Source organism: Oncorhynchus clarkii, chromosome 5, assembly GCF_045791955.1.
Source record: "Oncorhynchus clarkii lewisi isolate Uvic-CL-2024 chromosome 5, UVic_Ocla_1.0, whole genome shotgun sequence".
In the NCBI taxonomy this organism is placed as follows: domain Eukaryota; kingdom Metazoa; phylum Chordata; class Actinopteri; order Salmoniformes; family Salmonidae; genus Oncorhynchus; species Oncorhynchus clarkii.
The window spans coordinates 37,411,086-37,429,623 of NC_092151.1; the positions used below are offsets into that span (position 1 = coordinate 37,411,086).

The window sequence follows — 18,538 nt, forward strand, 5'->3', positions numbered from 1 at the left end:
GTGTTCAGAAACATCTTATCTACTCACTTAGAAAGAAACTTACTCCCAGTCTTCATTCACCATTCTGTTACTATTGGGCAAAAACATAACTGCAAATGCATCCAACGAGATTCTCGCCACACAAGCTTGAGGGTCATTGTGTGCAAGGGATATGGGACCAAATACTGAACTTTTAACTACTTTGATGCACTAATAGTGAATTTGTCCAAATACTTATGACTTATTCACATGGGGTGGGGACTAGTTGAATTAAGTGCTATCATTTCCAAATGGTAAAACAGATACATGAAAATACCTTCAAATAAAAAGGTGAAATATTTGATCAAATCCAAAATGCTGAAATATATTAGCCAAATGTACAATTTTAGCTTCATTGTCTAAATACATATGGAAGGGGAGTGTAGGTGTGTTTGTGTATGATTAAGAAATGTTTTACCCCAGTATCTTATTATAGTTATCATAGCTGAATACTATTATAGTTATCATTTTGAATACTAGACTTAAGCAGAGTACTATATTCTACTCTCTATAGATAGGTGCATAGGCCTATATACCGGCAACAACATCTAAATGGTACTGTATGGTCAGCAAATCTTTTACTTCTATCCAAAGAAACAGCACCCCTGAAGTTTCAATTCAAGTGAATGTCTTGCACACAGCTGTCTCAGAGCGGCTTCATTTCCTTATTCTCCCTGTCTTCCTCTTTTCTTTTACAATTCTTTGGCTTGTTTTCATTTCTCCCTCAATGTCCACAGGCCAGTTTAAGTGAGTCAGCCACAGGATAGAGAGCTCAGTGACTGGCTACAGAAACATGATTACCTCCACCCCAAAAGAAAGGAGGAACAGAGTGGCTTTCATTCTAGTCAGGTGCCTGGAGACCCCCCCCCCCCCCAACTCTCTCACCCCTTTCGTCCTCTCTTCCTCCCCCACCTGCCTCTCCTCTCACAATGTGACAGCCCCACTTCAAACCACCCAGCACAGCCTCTTTCTCTCGCTCTCTCATCTGATCACACACAGCTGACAAGCTAAAAGCCTCTCTATGGTCAGACTCCATTTTGAAAAGAATACCAATTTCACAACAACCCTTCCATTACCACGCATTTGTCAAAAGAGGGTTGAGGAGAAAAGGCACAGAGAAAGAGAAATCTCCAGGGAAATGCCTCCACTACTTTACTGTCGAAAAATGAGAGAGACGGGTATCAGAATAACTGCCATTACTCTCCCAATTTCCTCCCGATTAAAAATGCATCAAGGCAGGCATTATTCACAGAGAGAGGCCGCTGCTTTATTTAAGCTAAATTAAAAAGGAAGCTAGAAAAAGGAACTGGCAGAATGTTGTTTTCGTCCCCTCAAAATGTAAAAGTAAAATAAACAGTTATTTTAGGGCTCTGAAAGTACTTTTGCATTCTCAATTAGACTGCCTGTTAAAAAGGACAGAGTATAGACAGATCAAAAAGTGAGTTCAGAGAGTACCAGTGCCATTGAGATAAAGGGCTCCTTCCATTGCCCGTCAGACCTTTTTTCCAGCTCCTACTCGCTCAGTGATATCCCCATCAGTTCTCCTTACTTTAGATGAGATGCATTAAAAAAATGCAAATACATGAAACTCAACAGCTCACATTGTTAAAACTGTAACTATAACCCAGGATATCTGAAGTCTCTACAAACTGTCAATCAGGCAGCCATCTGCCAGCAAGAAGACAACTGTCATCGACACAGCTCTACTTATGACTTATGACTATGACCCAATTGGGATTTCAAGCATGGTCATGGTCATCTATCCAATTCCCCACCTGCTTTATTTTTTTCTTGTTAGCATTGCCGACATTCACAAAACCTCAAACAACTGCTGAGTGCTGACCAGATTTTTCTCAAATTAACCATGCAGTTTAACACCAGCCAATATGTACCTCAGCTCCTGATTTGACTTAAAAACCTCAGCTTAATCCCATAGATCTACTCAGCTCCTCCTCTTCTTCTGCCAACCAATCGCATGGGAGCTTTATGCTCCCTATTATTTTTGTCTGCAAGGTCTCCACAGTGATGGATAAAAAATAAATAATAATAAAAAAATAAAAAGGGGACAAAGTTTGAGTGGCAAGGACAGTAAATCCTTGCCACTTTGGGGTGACACCAGTGGCTGCGATAAGAGGCGTTATCAGGCGTGATGCAGGTCCGCTGAGGGTATGCCACATTGATAAGACCCCTGGCTCTGCACTCCATCTTTTGTCTCCCAAGGTTTCCCCTGATAAGGACGTTTTGGCAGACAAATTGGCCGCTCCATCAATGATGGGCTAAGGGCTTTTTTTTGGGGGGGGGGGGGGGGGGGTCTGCGGGAATGGCATTGGAAAATAAAATGTCTCATTTTACAAGTTATGGCCTTTTGTCCTGGGCTCGGGAAGAAAGAGGATTGTTTATTGGGAGATAACAAGGTCACTTTGAGAGGGAGAAGGGTAGTGATGGGGAGCTAGATGGCTGTCATGGTTTAAATGAACAGAGGTCTAAAAATGATCCTCTTATATTCTTACTGGATCCAGATGGTCCCCCAAGGACATGTAGTCTATCCTTCCGGGTAGCCTACCCTTGAGAGAGCAATTGATAAGGCACATAAACCTGATCTCTCTTATCTAGAAAGTTTGCCTTAGATTTACTGAAATCATTTGTCAGGCTGAAAAGGTCTTACACCAGGCAAAAAAAAAATCAGTTTTCAGAATCACACAGTGAAAGTGACGTAGCCTAATAGTTTGTTTGACAGACCGTAAACACATCAGTTAGCATTATGAGCCAGGTATATTCCTCAAAATTTGTTTGCTTATCTAAACACCAGACAATTGTCCTTTCGGGTCAAGCCTTGGCTGTTTATCTAGGAACCTGGCAGAAGAGAGTATCCTCCTTAGCTTCCTCCCTGATTTTTGCATCCATCAACAGTATGAGAGTCAGTTAGCGACTGATGAAGAGTGGGTTGACTTGGTGGCTGGCTGTCATTTGTGAAACACCCCTATGGGAGGAGGTCAGCGCTTGACATGTACTGAAAAAAAGCGCTGGTACTGTTTATTTAGGTGCAGGAACTCAACAATGGCTTTGACCTAATGTTCTTTAGGGTGTTTTCACATGTGAAATTCAGCACCCTGGTTCGGCTTCCGGAAGCGTTTGTGATAATTCTACAGAATAAGTTTTGCTTTCACAAGACCTTAAAATCGTTTCAGGTTGCGGTTAGCAAGATGCACATTACGTTAGCGAGCTAGCATGTTTACAACAGACAAAAAAAAAAAAGAAGTTCCACGCCACTCACACTGCCGTGTCACAACACCTTGTACTCTGGGTCTTGGATCCGCTACTCCCGCAGGTCCAGGATTAGTTTCAGGCAGAGTTCGTGAATTTACACTCGGTAACAGAATTACGGTAACGGAATTTGGTGCAGAGTTATATATCATGGGTCCCTGATCTGTACTACACAGAAATGTAGAATTATGGATATAAATGCCATTCTCTTCATGGTGATGTATGCTGAATAGGTACACAAAGTTAGAAATATGCAAGATCATAATTTGCATATATAGGTATTATTTTACATACTGGCTATTATTCTAATGAGTTCCTTCCCCAAACAAAATCAATTTTGTTAGTCAGGACCAACCAGTCCAAATCTGAACAATTTCTGTGTAGTACAGATCAGGGACCCATGATATATAATTCTGCACCAAATTCCGTTACCGTAATTCTGTTACCGAGTGTAAATCCACTTCACTTACTGTAGTTCAATAACCAACATTTTTTTTCAAACTCAAGGTGTCATGTCATAGCTGACACCCCGTTCTTTCCGAAGACATATTTGAATATTAAATTCGAAGCAGATATTTAAGAGCTTTGGGAAAACGTGAATGCATTAAAAAAAACTGAGGGAGATTTTACCGTAATTCTGCTATAAACGTTGCATCTACGCAGTTCTTTTAGTGAATGTGTTTTTGTGAAATGTTGTGTAAATTGTTCAAAGTAGTCCTTGTGCATGGAGTTGTATGGCCTAGTTAAATAAAAGGTAAATAAAAAAAATCTACACAAAATACCCCAGACTGACAAAGCAAAAATAAGATTTAAACATTTCTTTACATTTATTAAAATAAATAAAAACGAAACCATCACATTTGCATTAGTATTCAGAACCTTTACTTTGTTGAAGCACCTTTGGCAGCGATTACAGCCTTGAGTCTTCTTGGGTATGATGCTGCAAGCTTGGCACATCTGTATTTGGGGAGTTTCTCCCATTCTTTTATGCAGATCATCTCAAGCTTTGTCAGGTTGGATGGGGAGCGTCGGTGCACAGCTATTTTCAGGTCTCTCCAGAGATGTAAGATCGGGTTCAATACTGGGCTCCGGCTTGGCAACTCAAGTACATTCAGAGACTTGTCCTGAAGCCACTCGGTCTCCCGCGTCTAAGGCACTGAATCGCAGTGCTAGTAGGCATCACGATAGACCCAAGTTCAATCCCGGGCTGTATCACAACCGGCAGTGATCGGGAGACCCAGAGGGCGGCGCACAATTGGCCCAGCATCGTCCGGGTTAGGGTAGGGTTTAGCCGGGGGGGATTTTTAGGCCATCATTGTAAATAAGAACAAATTCTTACATTTTATTTAACTAGGCAAATCAGTTAACCAATGAGTTCAATATTGGTTTCCTCAAACAAGATAATCAAATCAAAATCAAATCAAATGTATTTATATAGCCCTTCGTACATCAGCTGATATCTCAAAGTGCTGTACAGAAAGCCAGCCTAAAACCCCAAACAGCAAGCAATGCAGGTGTAGAAGCACGGTGGCTAGGAAAAACTCCCTAGAAAGGCCCAAACCTAGGAAGAAACCTAGAGAGGAACCAGGCTAATAATCTTGTTCCTCATGGTCTAAGAGTCCTTTAGGCAAACTCCAAGTGGACTGTCACTGTCATATGCCTTTTACTAAGGAGTGGCTTCCATCTGGCCACTCTACCATAAAGGCCTTATTGGTGGAGTGCTGCAGAGATGGTTGTCCTTCTGGAAGGTTTTCCCATCTTCACAGAGGAACTCTGGAGCTCTGTCAGAGTGACCATCGGGTTCTTGATCACCTCCCTGACCAAGGCCCTTCTCCCCCGATTGCTAAGTCAGGTCGGGCAGCCAGCTCTAGGAAGAGTCTTGGTGGTTCCAAGCTTCTTCCATTTAAGAATGATGGAGGCCACTGTGTTCTTGGGGACCTTCAATGCTGCAGAATTGTTTTGGTACTCTTCCCCAGATCTGTGCCTCGACACAATCCCGTATTGGAGCTCTACAGACAATTCCTTCAACCTCATGGCTAGGTTTTTGCTCTGACATGCACTGTCAACTGTGGGACCTTCTATAGACTGGTGTGTGCCTTTCCAAATCATGTCCAATCAATTGAATTTACCACAGACGGACTCCAATCAAGTTGTAGAAACATCTCAAGGATGATCAATGGGAACAGGATGCACCGGAGCTCAATTTCCAGTCTCATAGCAAAAGATATAAATACATTATTTACGTAAGTATTCAGACATAGTTTCGCATTGTCATTATGGAGTATTGTATGGCGATTGATGAGGATTTAAAAAAAATCTATTTTAGAATAAGGCTGTAATGTAACAAAATGTGGAAAAAGTCAAAGGGTCAGAATACTTTCTGAATGCACTGTATATGTATCACAGTACACTAGAGCACAATAATGGTCCGTACATTATACTGTACTCGTGTGCTCTACTGTACTATACTTTTCTTTACTGTACTCTACTGTGCTTCACGTACAGTACTGTCCAAACATGTAAAACATAGACGTCTATGATTGGTTCAGATTTGGTCCGGTCACCAATCATGGAGGCCTATGCTTACTCAAGGCCGGTCCAGACCAAAAATCAATGTCTGACGCGAAATCAAGGCCGGTCCGGAATGGTAAAAAAAAAAGACGTCTGTGGACATGGAAATCAGAGCCAGGATGGACTGACCAAATTTCAATGTCCATTGACGTCCTGTGTTGGTCGGTGCTCAGATGCTGGTTACAGTAAATAGAAAGTGTGTGTGTGGGGGGGCTAATGGGTACGTATCAGCAAGCGCCAGGAGAGTTAACAGTAACTGGAGAGAGGGAGGAGTTGTCCAGATGGTTTCAACACTCTCGCTTTGACGACCATACAACAGAAGGAAATTAGTTATGAGCTGAACATAGCATAACAGAATGCCAGTGGAAGGTAGGACAGTAGCAGGAGACCCAACTGTGAATACTATGATTTCCCCATTGTAGCCAAATCAATTGCATTAATTCCATTACTGTTTTGTCCGTAATTATGTTACTGATTTGGTAACAGAACTACACATTTTAATCACTTAATAATGCAGAAACAAACATTGAGATCAGTAAAAAGAATAAGTAATTGGCAGGTCTACCTTTACTTACTTCTGTGAACATTCATTATCCTGTCTCCTCATGAAGGAGAAAAATGTGAAAATATCTTAAGATACATGGATTACTTGGTCATGGAATTACAAGGCACAAGGCAATGCTTCTTAAAACTTACAGAAGGCAAAAAAAGTATCCAAAACTAAATATAAAAGTGCTGATATTAGTTGGCAGCAGGGTTTTCGTTAGCCGTCAATGAAACCGTTCCTGGCCAAAATGACCAGGAGAAAAAAATCCCATTGCAAAATAATTATTTTCATTGATTGATGTAAATACATTTGACCGTCAGGCTTATCCGTACACAATGTGAGCTGGAGGCAGTATGCATGTTTGAATGTTTTATTTAATATTATTCGGCATGTCTTACCTTGCTTTAATGTAGCCTATTGGCAAAATATGACCATGGAAACATGGAGGCAATTCATTTAAAAACACTTCATAGGCAGCGCATGAGTTTCAAGTTTGGGGAAGCTTTATCCTACCATTTCTACCATTCTGCGTGCCAGTTATGATTTTCATACGCACATTTTCATGGAACAGTTATTTCAATCATAATAATTTCATTTCTCAAAATCATTGAATTAAAATGATCAAATGTAAAAGTTAAGTCAACTAATGTGACTTTGCCATATGCACACATTGACACACCGAGATCTATTGTTGGCTAGAGAAAAAGGGGGTCATGGAACTCATTGCCTATAGGCCATTAAGACACTAACAGCTTACAGACGGTAGGCAATTAAGAACACAATTACGAAAACTTAGGACACTAAAGAGGCCTTTCTACTGACTCTGAAAAACAGCAAAAGAAAGATGCCCAGGATCCCTGCTCATCTGCGTGAACGTGCCTTAGGCATGCTGCATGGAGGCATGAGGACTGCATATGTGGCCAGGGCAATAAATTGCAATGTCCGTACTGTGAGATGCCTAAGACAGTGCTACAGGGAGACAGGAAAGACAGCTGATCGTCCTCGCAGTGACAGACCACGTGTAACAACACCTGCACAGGATCGATACATCCGAACTTCACACCTGTGGGACAGGTACAGGATGGCAACAACTGCCCGAGTTACACCAGGAACACACATTCCTTCCATCAGTGCTCAGACTGTTCACAATAGGCTGAGAGAGGATGGACTGAGGGCATGTAGGCCTGTTGTAAGGCAGGTCCTCACCAGACATCACCGGCAACAACGTCGTCTATGCACACAAACCCACCGTCACTGGACCAGCCAGGACTCCCAGGACTGGCAAAGAGTGCTCTTTTGCTCTTTTGGTTTTGTCTCACCAGGGGTGATGGTCGGATTCGCGTTTATCGTCGAAGGAATGAGCGTTACACCGAGGCCGGTACTCTGGAGCGGGATCGATTTGGAGGTGGAGGGTCCGTCATGGTCTGGGGCGGTGTGTCACAGCATCATCGGACTGAGCTTGTTGTCATTGCAGGCAATCTCAACGCTGTGCGTTACAGGGAAGGCATCCTCCTCCCTCATGTGGTACCCTTCCTGTAGGCTCATCCTGACATGACCCTCCAGCATGACAATGCCAACAGCCATACTGCTCGTTCTGTGCGTGATTTTCTGCAAGACAGGAATGTCAGTGTTCTGCCATGGCCAGCGAAGAGCCCGAATCTCAATCCCATTGAGCACGCCTGGGACCTGTTGGATCGGAGGGTGAGGGCTAGGACCATTCTAACCAGAAATGTCTGGGAACTTGCAGGTGCCTTGGTGGAAGAGTGGGGTAACATCTCACAGCAAGAACTGGCAAATCTGGTGCAGTCCATGAGTAGGAAATGCACTGCAGTACTTAATGCAGCTGGTGGCCACAGATACGGACTGTTAATTTAGATTTTTCCCCCCCTTTGTTCAGGGACACATTATTCCATTTCTGTTAGTCACATGTCTGTGGAACTTGTTCAGTTTTTCTCAGTTGTTGAATCTTATGTTCATACAAATATTTACACGTTAAGTTTGCTGAAAATAAGCGCTGTTGACAGCGAGAGGACGTTTATTTTTTTTGCTGAGTTTATATTATGGGGAATTTATTAAAAAATAAAATGGGCAAACAATTCACACAATGAAAGCGAAATAATTGGCGGGAGACAGCTGATCCATTCTGGAGAGAGACTGACCTATATTGTCGCCACACACACTCTTCTTGTCAAAATGTGAAATTATACTCAGATATTTGATGCTTTTCACGTACAGTCGCAACTCAATAATCAGCTAGGGCTATTGCCACACATGCTGCCCAAATTGCGGGCTTCCCAAATACGCATACGAGCTTGTGATTTGAAACAATCCACAGGTATTTTTAAAGAATCTAATGATCCTCAATTCCTCTGTGCTAATCCATGCTTCTGGTGAAGTATTTTGAATGATTTTATTTATTTCTGGATCAAGGAGTAATTATATCATTTGGGCAAATTTATCCCCCCCCCCCCCCATTTACTCCACTATTGGACCCACCGCTATGCCATTTCTCTCCTGTTCTATTGGTTTTCATGTAAACTTTATTTAGTTGTCCAGAAGCCAATCCTAGTCATATTAACAACCTATCCTAGTCATATTAACAACCTAGTCATATTAACAACCTATCCTAGTCATATTAACAACCTATCCTAGTCATATTAACAACCTATCCTAGTTGTTGCATCTTTAGATCCCCCCTCTTTTCATAGTTTTCCCGTGAATTGCATTTTGGCAAATGTTTGAAAATGACGTTTTATTGGCTGCTTCATTACATGAGTTGCATGTTCTGTTCAGATGCATTACCAGAATCGACATGTGATTTCTGTCATTCTGAGCACCGGGGGTAAACGCCTTAATTTCTTATGAACCCAATGCATATGGGTCCAGAAAATGTCTCAAGTAGCCAGTCAATTTAAATATTCCCTGTCACGTTGTCAGCTGTCACATTTTCCTAACAGTCACCCTGGTTGGCATGGGTCTTCGCTTCAACATTATTGTGTTTTGATGTATTTCTAATAGATGGATTGGTTGTTTAGAAACAAAACCGACACGTGTGCAACTATGGGGCAAAACAGACAGGGTTGGCTTAGATTGTTGCCGACATGTATATTATATTTAGTCTCCAAATACATTTGCAAAACGAGCACTTGCTGTCTATCAAATACATCGTTGCTGTTGTTAACTAGCTAGCGGATTTTTGCCCTATTGGCATCGACATGAAATCAGTCAAAACACCTTAAAACAAGACATGGTATCAAGCACATAATACAAACTTGCTGAAATGAGCCACCTACGATTCCCCACGTGGCAGCTTCCTGTCATTGTTGCTAGCAATCTGACCATTCAGAATCATAACAAATCACAGCTTCCGCCCCATCGATGGGCGCACATCATTTTTCATGACGTTTCCAGCCAACCCTTCTATCTTAAGACTTTTTCATGGTAGATGTTTTCTAAGAGCCCCTTTCCTATCTGTTTGACTAGAAATTAAAGCCATTGCCTTATTTTTAAGATGGAAAATGGTTGAAAAATGTATCTATGTATAATTTCCTCAAAATATAGACAGCCTTCACTTGACACCCAATTTGATATCCTCTTATGAACTTCACGTTGGTGCTCATGGGTCTTTTTACATGGAAATTACGCAGATAAAAAGGCGGTGATCTGCCTGACCTTCCAGACGCTTCTCTCCTCTGAACGGCCTCCAGGGCCTTGACTGGAGCAGAGTAACATTGCCCTGTGACTCTTCCTTTCAATACTAAAACGCACAGACAAAAAAAAAAAAAAAAAAACACAAACTCGCTAACCCCCCTCCCTCAACCCCTCCACCCCATTCCTCCCCCAATCCCCTCAGCTTGTCTTTGCAGTTCTTAGAATCCTCAGTTAATAATTAGATTATCATGAAAAAAGGTTTAGGCTGAGTGCCCTTTTCACTCTCTAGTTGGATTCATTTGAGTGCTGTGCTAACGTCCTTCCTTCCCTAACCACTGTGAAATCCCTGACAGGTCCAAATGCAAACACAGACACAGGAGGTACACAAACTTCATACAGTAACGTTGACCTAATTTAACTTTATGTCTCTACACTGAGTGGCCTCCTTACAGCGTCATCACTCTGAATAGCAGAGCTATAACCTTGCAAAGAGCGGTCAGCCACCTACAGGCTCTTTACAACCTGAAATGTATGCACCCTGCATCAACGGTGTTACAGTACACTGGTAAAAAAAAAACATTGGATAAGACTCACCATTAGTGATGTGGTCACAAAGACCTGCAAAACCACAGGTTCTGTTTGGGGATGACAGTAAAAATGGGTGTAAAATGACTGCTTTAAAAGCACTGAAAATGCAGGAGGTTTTGTGAATAATCCATGCCAAAAGTGAGCCCTAAAGTATTAACAACAAGTTCCATCAATGACCTGCAATGCCAGACTGATGGTCTTTAAGTGTGACTGCAAGCTATCTACTGACTCTCAAAGGCCTCCTCTGAATGTACCAAAGCGATGGAGCCAGGGAGACAGGGCAAGCAGTCTGGTCTGAGTCTAAAACAGACTGACAGACAGCACTGCTACTGCAGCTGCCGGTTTCATCTCTGCACCCCCCCATGCATTTTTAATGGAATCTATTACTCCCGGATTAGCCGATAAGAGCCATCCTGTTTAAATTCTATAATAGTTTCCATAATTGGTATCAGAACATGGTTTGAGAGAGACAGATTTTTTTCCTCTTATGCACTATTTTCCTTGAACAAAAAAAAGAAAACAAGGTTGAACTGCAGGACATCCAAACAACCCAGAACAGCTCTGCTCCACACAATGAGCGTGCACAAGGCCTGAGGCCGACAACAATGAGCCTCATTTCCATTGAGATTAGCTTCTATAAAAAGGTATTACAACGGTGTTAAGCAGGGTTTGGAGGATTGTTATTTCTATACAATGCATGCACTTGCTCGAAAATGTATGGAAAAATAAATACAATGGGTCGATATGAATATCCCTCGAGAGACTTCTGGCAGACGCATTTTGAGAGCGGGAGGGTATGAGAAGCCTAGACTCAGTAGAGTATTCAAATTCAGTTAAACGTTTCTTTAGACCTTGGCCAAGTACATGCAAAAGCAAAAAAATAAATCGTAAACCAAAAATACAATTCTCCACTAGAATGAAAGAAAAATATATATTTTACCACAGACACATTGTCAACTTGGGGGGAGTAGGTAACCTGAACATACAGCCCATGTAGGATTATCATAAATCCCATGAACTCGTTCAGTTCTGTCATGGCATCATTAACGGTTCTCACAGTAGGGAGCCTTGGTACAGAGCCTTGGGCTCCCTCAACCCTGTCCTTGCACAGGTGCCAAGGTAAAATCACTGCTCGTGCTTTGGGCATGGAGCCTGGCAATAGCCGAGGGAGCATGAAAAGTAAACAGGGCCTTATCTTATCCTCATCCCACACACCGACTGGATAACCCTGGGGAACATTGGCCAACCTTGACTTCTAGTGTGTGTGTGATATATACACACACACACCACACACACACAGAGTTAGTGAGGCAGAGTGCACAGACAGATCTCTCCCGTCAGTTGTCCATACAGATGTTCGTCAACAAAATGCCCCATTCCTGGGCTTCCCGTCCCACACCACTGACACTTTGTATTGGCTGCATCAGAGATCATTATTTAGTCTGCCTCTATTAATATCCAACAATAATATTTACGTTGATATGCCCGCTGTGTGCTCTGCATGTAAATGTCATCATAATGTAAAATAAAATAAATGTTTATTAATTGTGGAATACCACATTGGATGGCCTTGAATTTGGAATAAATGCTTTCACGACAAAATACAGTTCCTCTGTATGACATGTTAGACTTTGTGCTTCCCATAAAGCCTGCTCTTTTACCCTGAACAGTGTCTGACAGGTTTTAATGGGTGTGGGTGGGCTGACAAATGGGCAGAGAGAGAGAGAGGACTGCTCACTGAGGGCACTGACAAGATGCCTGGATCTAATCAAAACACACCTTAAGCTATCAGACCACAGCCCAACAACTACAGCCATAACAGATGTTTGTTTACAATGAATCAACTTGAGAAATGGTCCATGCCTTACAAAAACATTCATATTATGCTGCGGGTACTCAAGCTTTCTGACAGAAGAAGCTTTGACAAACAAAGAAAATCCCAAGTCATTGTAATGAGCACTGTTCAAAAGCTAGCTAGGGTTAAAACATACACACAACGTCAGAGCAATAACTATCCGTTTTGATCTACAGATGCTTTGCGTCTATGATCCGCCCACTGACTGCCAGTCTCACCTGCTGGGAGTGGAAACCCAAAAAGATGAACCCAGGCAATAATCAAAAGGCCTGTCTTTGTCTTTAATCAGTTAGAGCACACATGGGAGAGATGGAAGCTTTTCTAGTCAAAACATAGTGACAGATGTTCTTCTGTCTCTCTCTACAGATTAGCATGGTTGGTGAAGAGTCTACAGAACCAGACTAGACTGGACTGGCTTATACCGCAGACAGGGCAGACTAAAGTCAAGTTAGACCTCTCGTGAATATTCTCATAGACCATCTCAAGCAATCATTGTTACTGGGCTTTACAAGTACTTTGATTGAGCTTATGCTCTCAATCTGGCCAAGAACAAATCCTTTAACTAGTCTTTGTATGTCCTTAGGGTTTAATAATCCATTTTTCCATCAAGATCCTAACTGTTTGTTTTGCTTACCCACCCTCTAGAGACAAAGTGGCAGCTATGCCTGCCTGATGAGACTTTGTCTACAAAAGGAAAAATGTTCCTACAGTATAGCTTTGGCTACAGTGCCTTTCACTGCCAAACTCCTCCATACCCACCCACCCACCAACCCCCCCCTCTCCTGTCAGAGCAGGCAAGGCCATTCATTATGCTGTTAAGGGTCACTGATTCCTTCAAGTCATTAAACATTTTAATAAAAACAGAGAAGTCATGAGAAAAGATTGGCAAAATGCTCCCTGCAGGGTAATCACACTGGAGAGAACTCCTTTTCCACACTTAATGATAAGCTCTGGTCCTCACAGGGAGGCATGGAAAAACCAAACTGTTCTTGGAGAAAGAGGACTTTAGTCCCTGGACTAATCCAAAATGACCTCTGCCTGCTGCCTTCCCAGTAAGGGCAGATAACATTGCTTCGCGTGCAATCAGGCAGTATGTGTATTCTTTGAGGTTTCTGAGCACCATAATGTACACAAAACAACGGGCTGTTTCAAAATGGCAAGCACAGCAACGACAGCCCCCAGAGCTCCCCCTCCCCAATGACCCCAGAGATCCAATCCTCTAACCCCCACCCTTAACCCCCTGTCTCTTAGCCTCCTCATCCCATCAAAATAAAATAAAAAGACCAATTAGGCAGATTTCAAAAGATGGCAGCTAGCTCATAATTACACATGACATTGTTAGGAGATAAAAGGTGATTACTATGGATGCATGGGAGAAACAGCTTAGCAACCAAGCCATTGACAATATCCTTTTAAGCAGAGCAGGGTGATTGGCCGTCCATGCACTCTCTGAGGTCACTTTACCTCCACTGACTCTCTCGATCTCACAAACACAGAAAGAGCAAACAGTCACTGGGCAGGAAACACAAATTCCCAATATTAGGTTAACATCAACAAACCATCTTGGTAATAATAGCCATTTTGTTTTGCCCCATGACTAGGCCTAATAGCCTAGCTGTGTGTTGGATATGAAGCGCAAAGGACTGCATAAAGGGAAAGACTGGTTGAACATATCAATTCTATCTTGCAGTTCACCAGCACTTGAGTGGGTGGGCCTGCTGCACACAGTAGGCAATATAGCCTCCTGCAGAGTAACTACGGGATACATAATACAATGTGATATTCGTGTAGCCCCTACCTGTGGTGGTGCAGAATTATTTTCAATATCTTTTTTGTCATAACTCTCTTTCTTTTAGCCGGTGGAGAAATTTGGGGTGTGCATGTCACCTACACACTCCAAAATAATTTCCAAATCTCTTGGTGAAATGATAGCAGCTAAGATATTCATAGAACTCCAGGCTAAATATGCACAAACCTCATTGGTTTGAAACCTAGCAGAGCATAACATGCAACAAAGAGGCATAACATACTATCCATCCATTATCCCTGCACATTGTAAATATGGCACTGAAACTGACCCTGTATGTAGTATGCTTACTTACTTACTTTATCATGTTCTTCTTATTTCTTGTGTTTTTTTGTTCTACCTTAAGTTATTTTTAGTATTGTTATTGATTACTGCATTGTTGGGTTTTTGCAAGAAATGCATTTCACTGTACTTGTGCACGTGACATTAAAACCTGGAAACTTGGGTGGCTAGACGAGTGGACCGGGGGGCCAACGCAGAACCTTCAAAAGAGCTACTCCTATGGTGACCTGCATGGAGAACAGAGAGAAACTAGCCAGCAGATGACAAATCCCCATCATGGATCAGGAGATAAAATGCTGATGGGCGTGAGGTGATCTTTTGAAAACCCCAGGGAGAAGTACACATGACTGTTTGTAATTCTACCCGCTAGCCTCTGATACACTGAATACAGGCTGGCCAAGCCATAAAAAGCTACGCGTTTTAACTGTTTCTCAGATCAAGAAAAAGCACAAGCCAAGCCAATATCTAGAATGTTAATTAGAGCAGAGTATGCCGATATATCAGTTTTGCTACTAGGCTACTCAGTAAAATGTCTGACATCCCCACTAGGCCTGGGTTATATCACTCCAGTATAATAAACACAAGGACACTTTCCATCCTCCAACCCAAATGTTCCCCAAAATGAAGGATGTTGTCTGTCAAAACCAATACAGACATTACAGGCAAAGCCAAAGCAATTTCAGAGTAATTACATTGACTTTATGCTCAGTCATATATTAAACATACAGCACTACACACAGAGTGGCAGCTGAAAGTAACATTTTTTTTGCCACTGCTATTCAAACTGCAGACTTGACAGAATTATTAAAGTAGAGCCCAGTCAAACGGATTGAATGTCAACTCAAGATGTGTGAATAAAGCAATTTCCTTAGTGGGGATGTGGGGGAGGGTAAGTCAGAGCATTTTTCATTTAGTTTAATTACATTCGCTCTACTCAAAAGGCCATAATGTTTATTTCATGATTTAAATATATTCAGAGGCAATCCCATAATGATGCTAAATTATGTGAGTGGGCAGGAGTGGGAGCAGGTCCTCCCTAATTTAGTTTCGGATGCTTTATGGTATAACATTTATACAGACAGAGGCCTTTCAGGTACTGAGGCAAGAGACATGGAGACGGATGGAATGAGTTCTCAGGACTATTCATCATCAGTGCTTGACTTGGACAGGAGCTCACTGGAGCCAAGTACCGGCACCTCAAATGTTCTACAGCTAAAGCTTATAGAATATTAGCTCAAAAGTATTGTGGAGCTCCTGCACCTAAATATAAACAAAATGAGTACCGGCACCTATTTCAGTCCAAGTCAAGTACTGTCCATCATACATATGGCCTGATGGGCTTCAAAAGACGACACTGAGAACATAAACTGAAAACTTTGCATTTCAGACTTAGTCTGGTTAAAATGTGATTTTAAAGATGTTTTCAATAAAAAATGTTTTAGTTTTGTCATTGCCAGAAAAGTCAGATAGTAGAGTAAGTTGTTAATTTGCCATGCTGCCGCTCTTTTATTGCTAAACCTCAGACGGGAAGAAGATGTGACCGCTCTCTACCCAATAAATGATCTGACACCACCAGGAAAGCATGCAGGATAGAATTTCACACCTCGGCATATTATCCATGGCCCTTTACTGCGGCCAACCTTCAGCTCTGCCTCTAGGTGCAATGAGGTGTGAGGATTCCTCCTCCGGCTTTGCCAATAGACGTGGAAGATAGCCTTCGGATGCAGCTTTGAAGGGCCAATAATATACTTCAAAGCATTTCCTGTAACCACTGGGTTTCTGACACATAAGTCCTCCTTTATTGCAGGCTGTACATCTGCCAAAAAAAACCATTCTGCTCACCTCAGAGACAGAGTGGAACTTCATGCCAGAGTAGACCCGTTTGGAGCTTTCAATCAGTGAGTGGTTCCATAGTGGGCGGAAGTAGTTTGGGGGTGCCGTGCTGAAGACCTCTATATTGGTCCGCTAATACAGGACTAGTAAAAGGCCCAGTGGGTACATTTTTTGGAAAAGTCTGATAATTATCTGTACAAAAAAAAGTTACTGATAATACTTGTGGAATAAAAAAAACAATTACTTGATATATGTTTTCCAGTTTCTTGAAATACTTTGCAACTTATTTCTGTGAAAACTGAAATGCCTTATTCATTCCTCTTCCATTTTAGTAGATGCTCTTATCCAGAGCAACTTACAGTAGTGAGTGCATACATTTTCATACTGGTCCCGCAGGAATCAAACCCACAACCCTAGCATTGCGAGCGCCATGCTCTACCAGCTGAGCCACATGAGTACTCAATTACTGTATTGCACATTGTTTTTCTTCATGGTGATGGAAAGTCTACAGGTACAAACCTAGATGACCAGCCTATGTACTATACAGTAATGTACATTTACATTGTGGTTTGTAAAGACGGTAGATTAACACTGCACAAAACATTGTAGTTTTCCATGTTATTTGACCAAGAAAAATATTTAATTTGATGTGGATGTTTTGTGTCTTTATCCATAACTTTGCATCTTTTGATGTAAATGTTTGAGGTTAGGGTTTTGTTTTTTCTGGATTCCATTAGAATGACAATTGCAGAAAAAGGGACAGGGCAACAACTAGTCTGCTAATACTAGTAAAAAAACATTTTTTATTTTAAATTATTTTTTAGGGGGTGGAGCAGTACCCTCCGCAGCTATGACTCGTTCCAAATGCGCACAAAGGGGGAACTGAAAAACGCTAGTCTAATACTCAACATAAATTTAAAGAATAAACTTAGCAGTTAGGTATCTGGATATGCCTTAATACGGCGCGGAACATCAAAAACATGAAAGTAGCCTTCCACCCTGTGTCCCAGTCCAATATATTTAATATTCTAGTATTACTCCAAATCTGTCCCACAGTCTCTCGAACTAGGTCCAATAGATGCCGCATTCGGGGGCAGAGTGTTTCCATAAAACAGTTAATCCAAAGGAAAGTAATTCTAGACTACAGGACAAATAATGAACAAGTCTAGACTGGGTCTGGGACCATACGCATATTAGTGGGCTACTGGTCTCATTGCGCACAAGACATTGATGGATTAACTTAATTAATTCACCTTTATTTGATCCAAGTAGAACAATCTAGGCAATATAAATGCACCACGTTTCATAAAAGGAGATTGATTTCCCTCCCATTCCCATAATTCTTAAGGTCTACAAATCTTAACCATAGCCTAGTAAAATGAATGCACCTGCTGATGACCGCAAACAATGCATTAAACTGAATCGATAGCCTGGCGAGATTATGTCAAATGAAGTAATTGCAATGAAGACTAGAATAGGACATAAAAACTATTTCTTACATACAGTGTTCAGTGTTATCATAAGGCTTGTTTATCTTTGGCTCGCCACTGCTGGATGCTTGTTCCCCTGTTCGGAAGGCGTATTTCCTTTTCCAAAGAGACGTTGCTGAAGTCCGATGAGACTGGGAATTATCGGTCTGAAAATATCCATGAGAACCACTTTTAAAAAGTATGTTCGAAATGCCAAATGGGTTGATATTGAAAATAAATTCGTTTGTAGCTATAATCAGCTCAATTTGTCTCCCATGTCCTCTTCTCTCCCCAAAGCCGACCGAAATGAAAGATGTCGAAGTGCAAGGAATGAATTCTCCCGACTGCACAAACCGGGCATCCGACCAATCAATTAAGAGTAAATTTGAATATTCCCACGGCTCAACCAATCGTTTGAAACAGAAGGCGGTAACCACGGTGACGCCGCAAGCGTCTAGGTGAGCACGTTGTTATTTCGCGGAAAAACTTAAAGGGGTATTGCATGGCTTCTGTCAGGGTCTCACTCTACAACAAAGGAGATTAAAATATGTTTAATTTACTCATGGTTGTTCGATTAGCACATGATCGAACACAAATGTAACATACACCAATAGATAGATGGTTTCTGAAATAAGCCGTTTTGAGTGTCATCA

General features: G+C 41.8%; 1 protein-coding gene across 3 annotated transcripts in view; it reads right to left on the reverse strand.

The window, feature by feature from the left end:
* Positions 1-18,200, reverse strand: part of LOC139408770 (protein FAM222A-like) — a 35,878-nt gene extending 17,678 nt beyond the window's left edge. Inside the window, exon 1 of one of the 3 annotated variants that reach the window (XM_071153076.1) lies at positions 10,646-10,949. Coding sequence is in view for 1 of the 3 variants with exons in the window: in XM_071153074.1 (XP_071009175.1) it covers positions 17,916-17,917 (2 nt within the window). In the remaining 2 variants the exon portion in view is untranslated. Of the gene's footprint in view, positions 1-10,645; positions 10,950-17,915 lie in introns of those variants that run through there. The other 2 variants (XM_071153075.1, XM_071153074.1) reach the window with 2 other exon arrangements.
* Between the last annotated feature and the right edge of the window lie 338 nt (positions 18,201-18,538).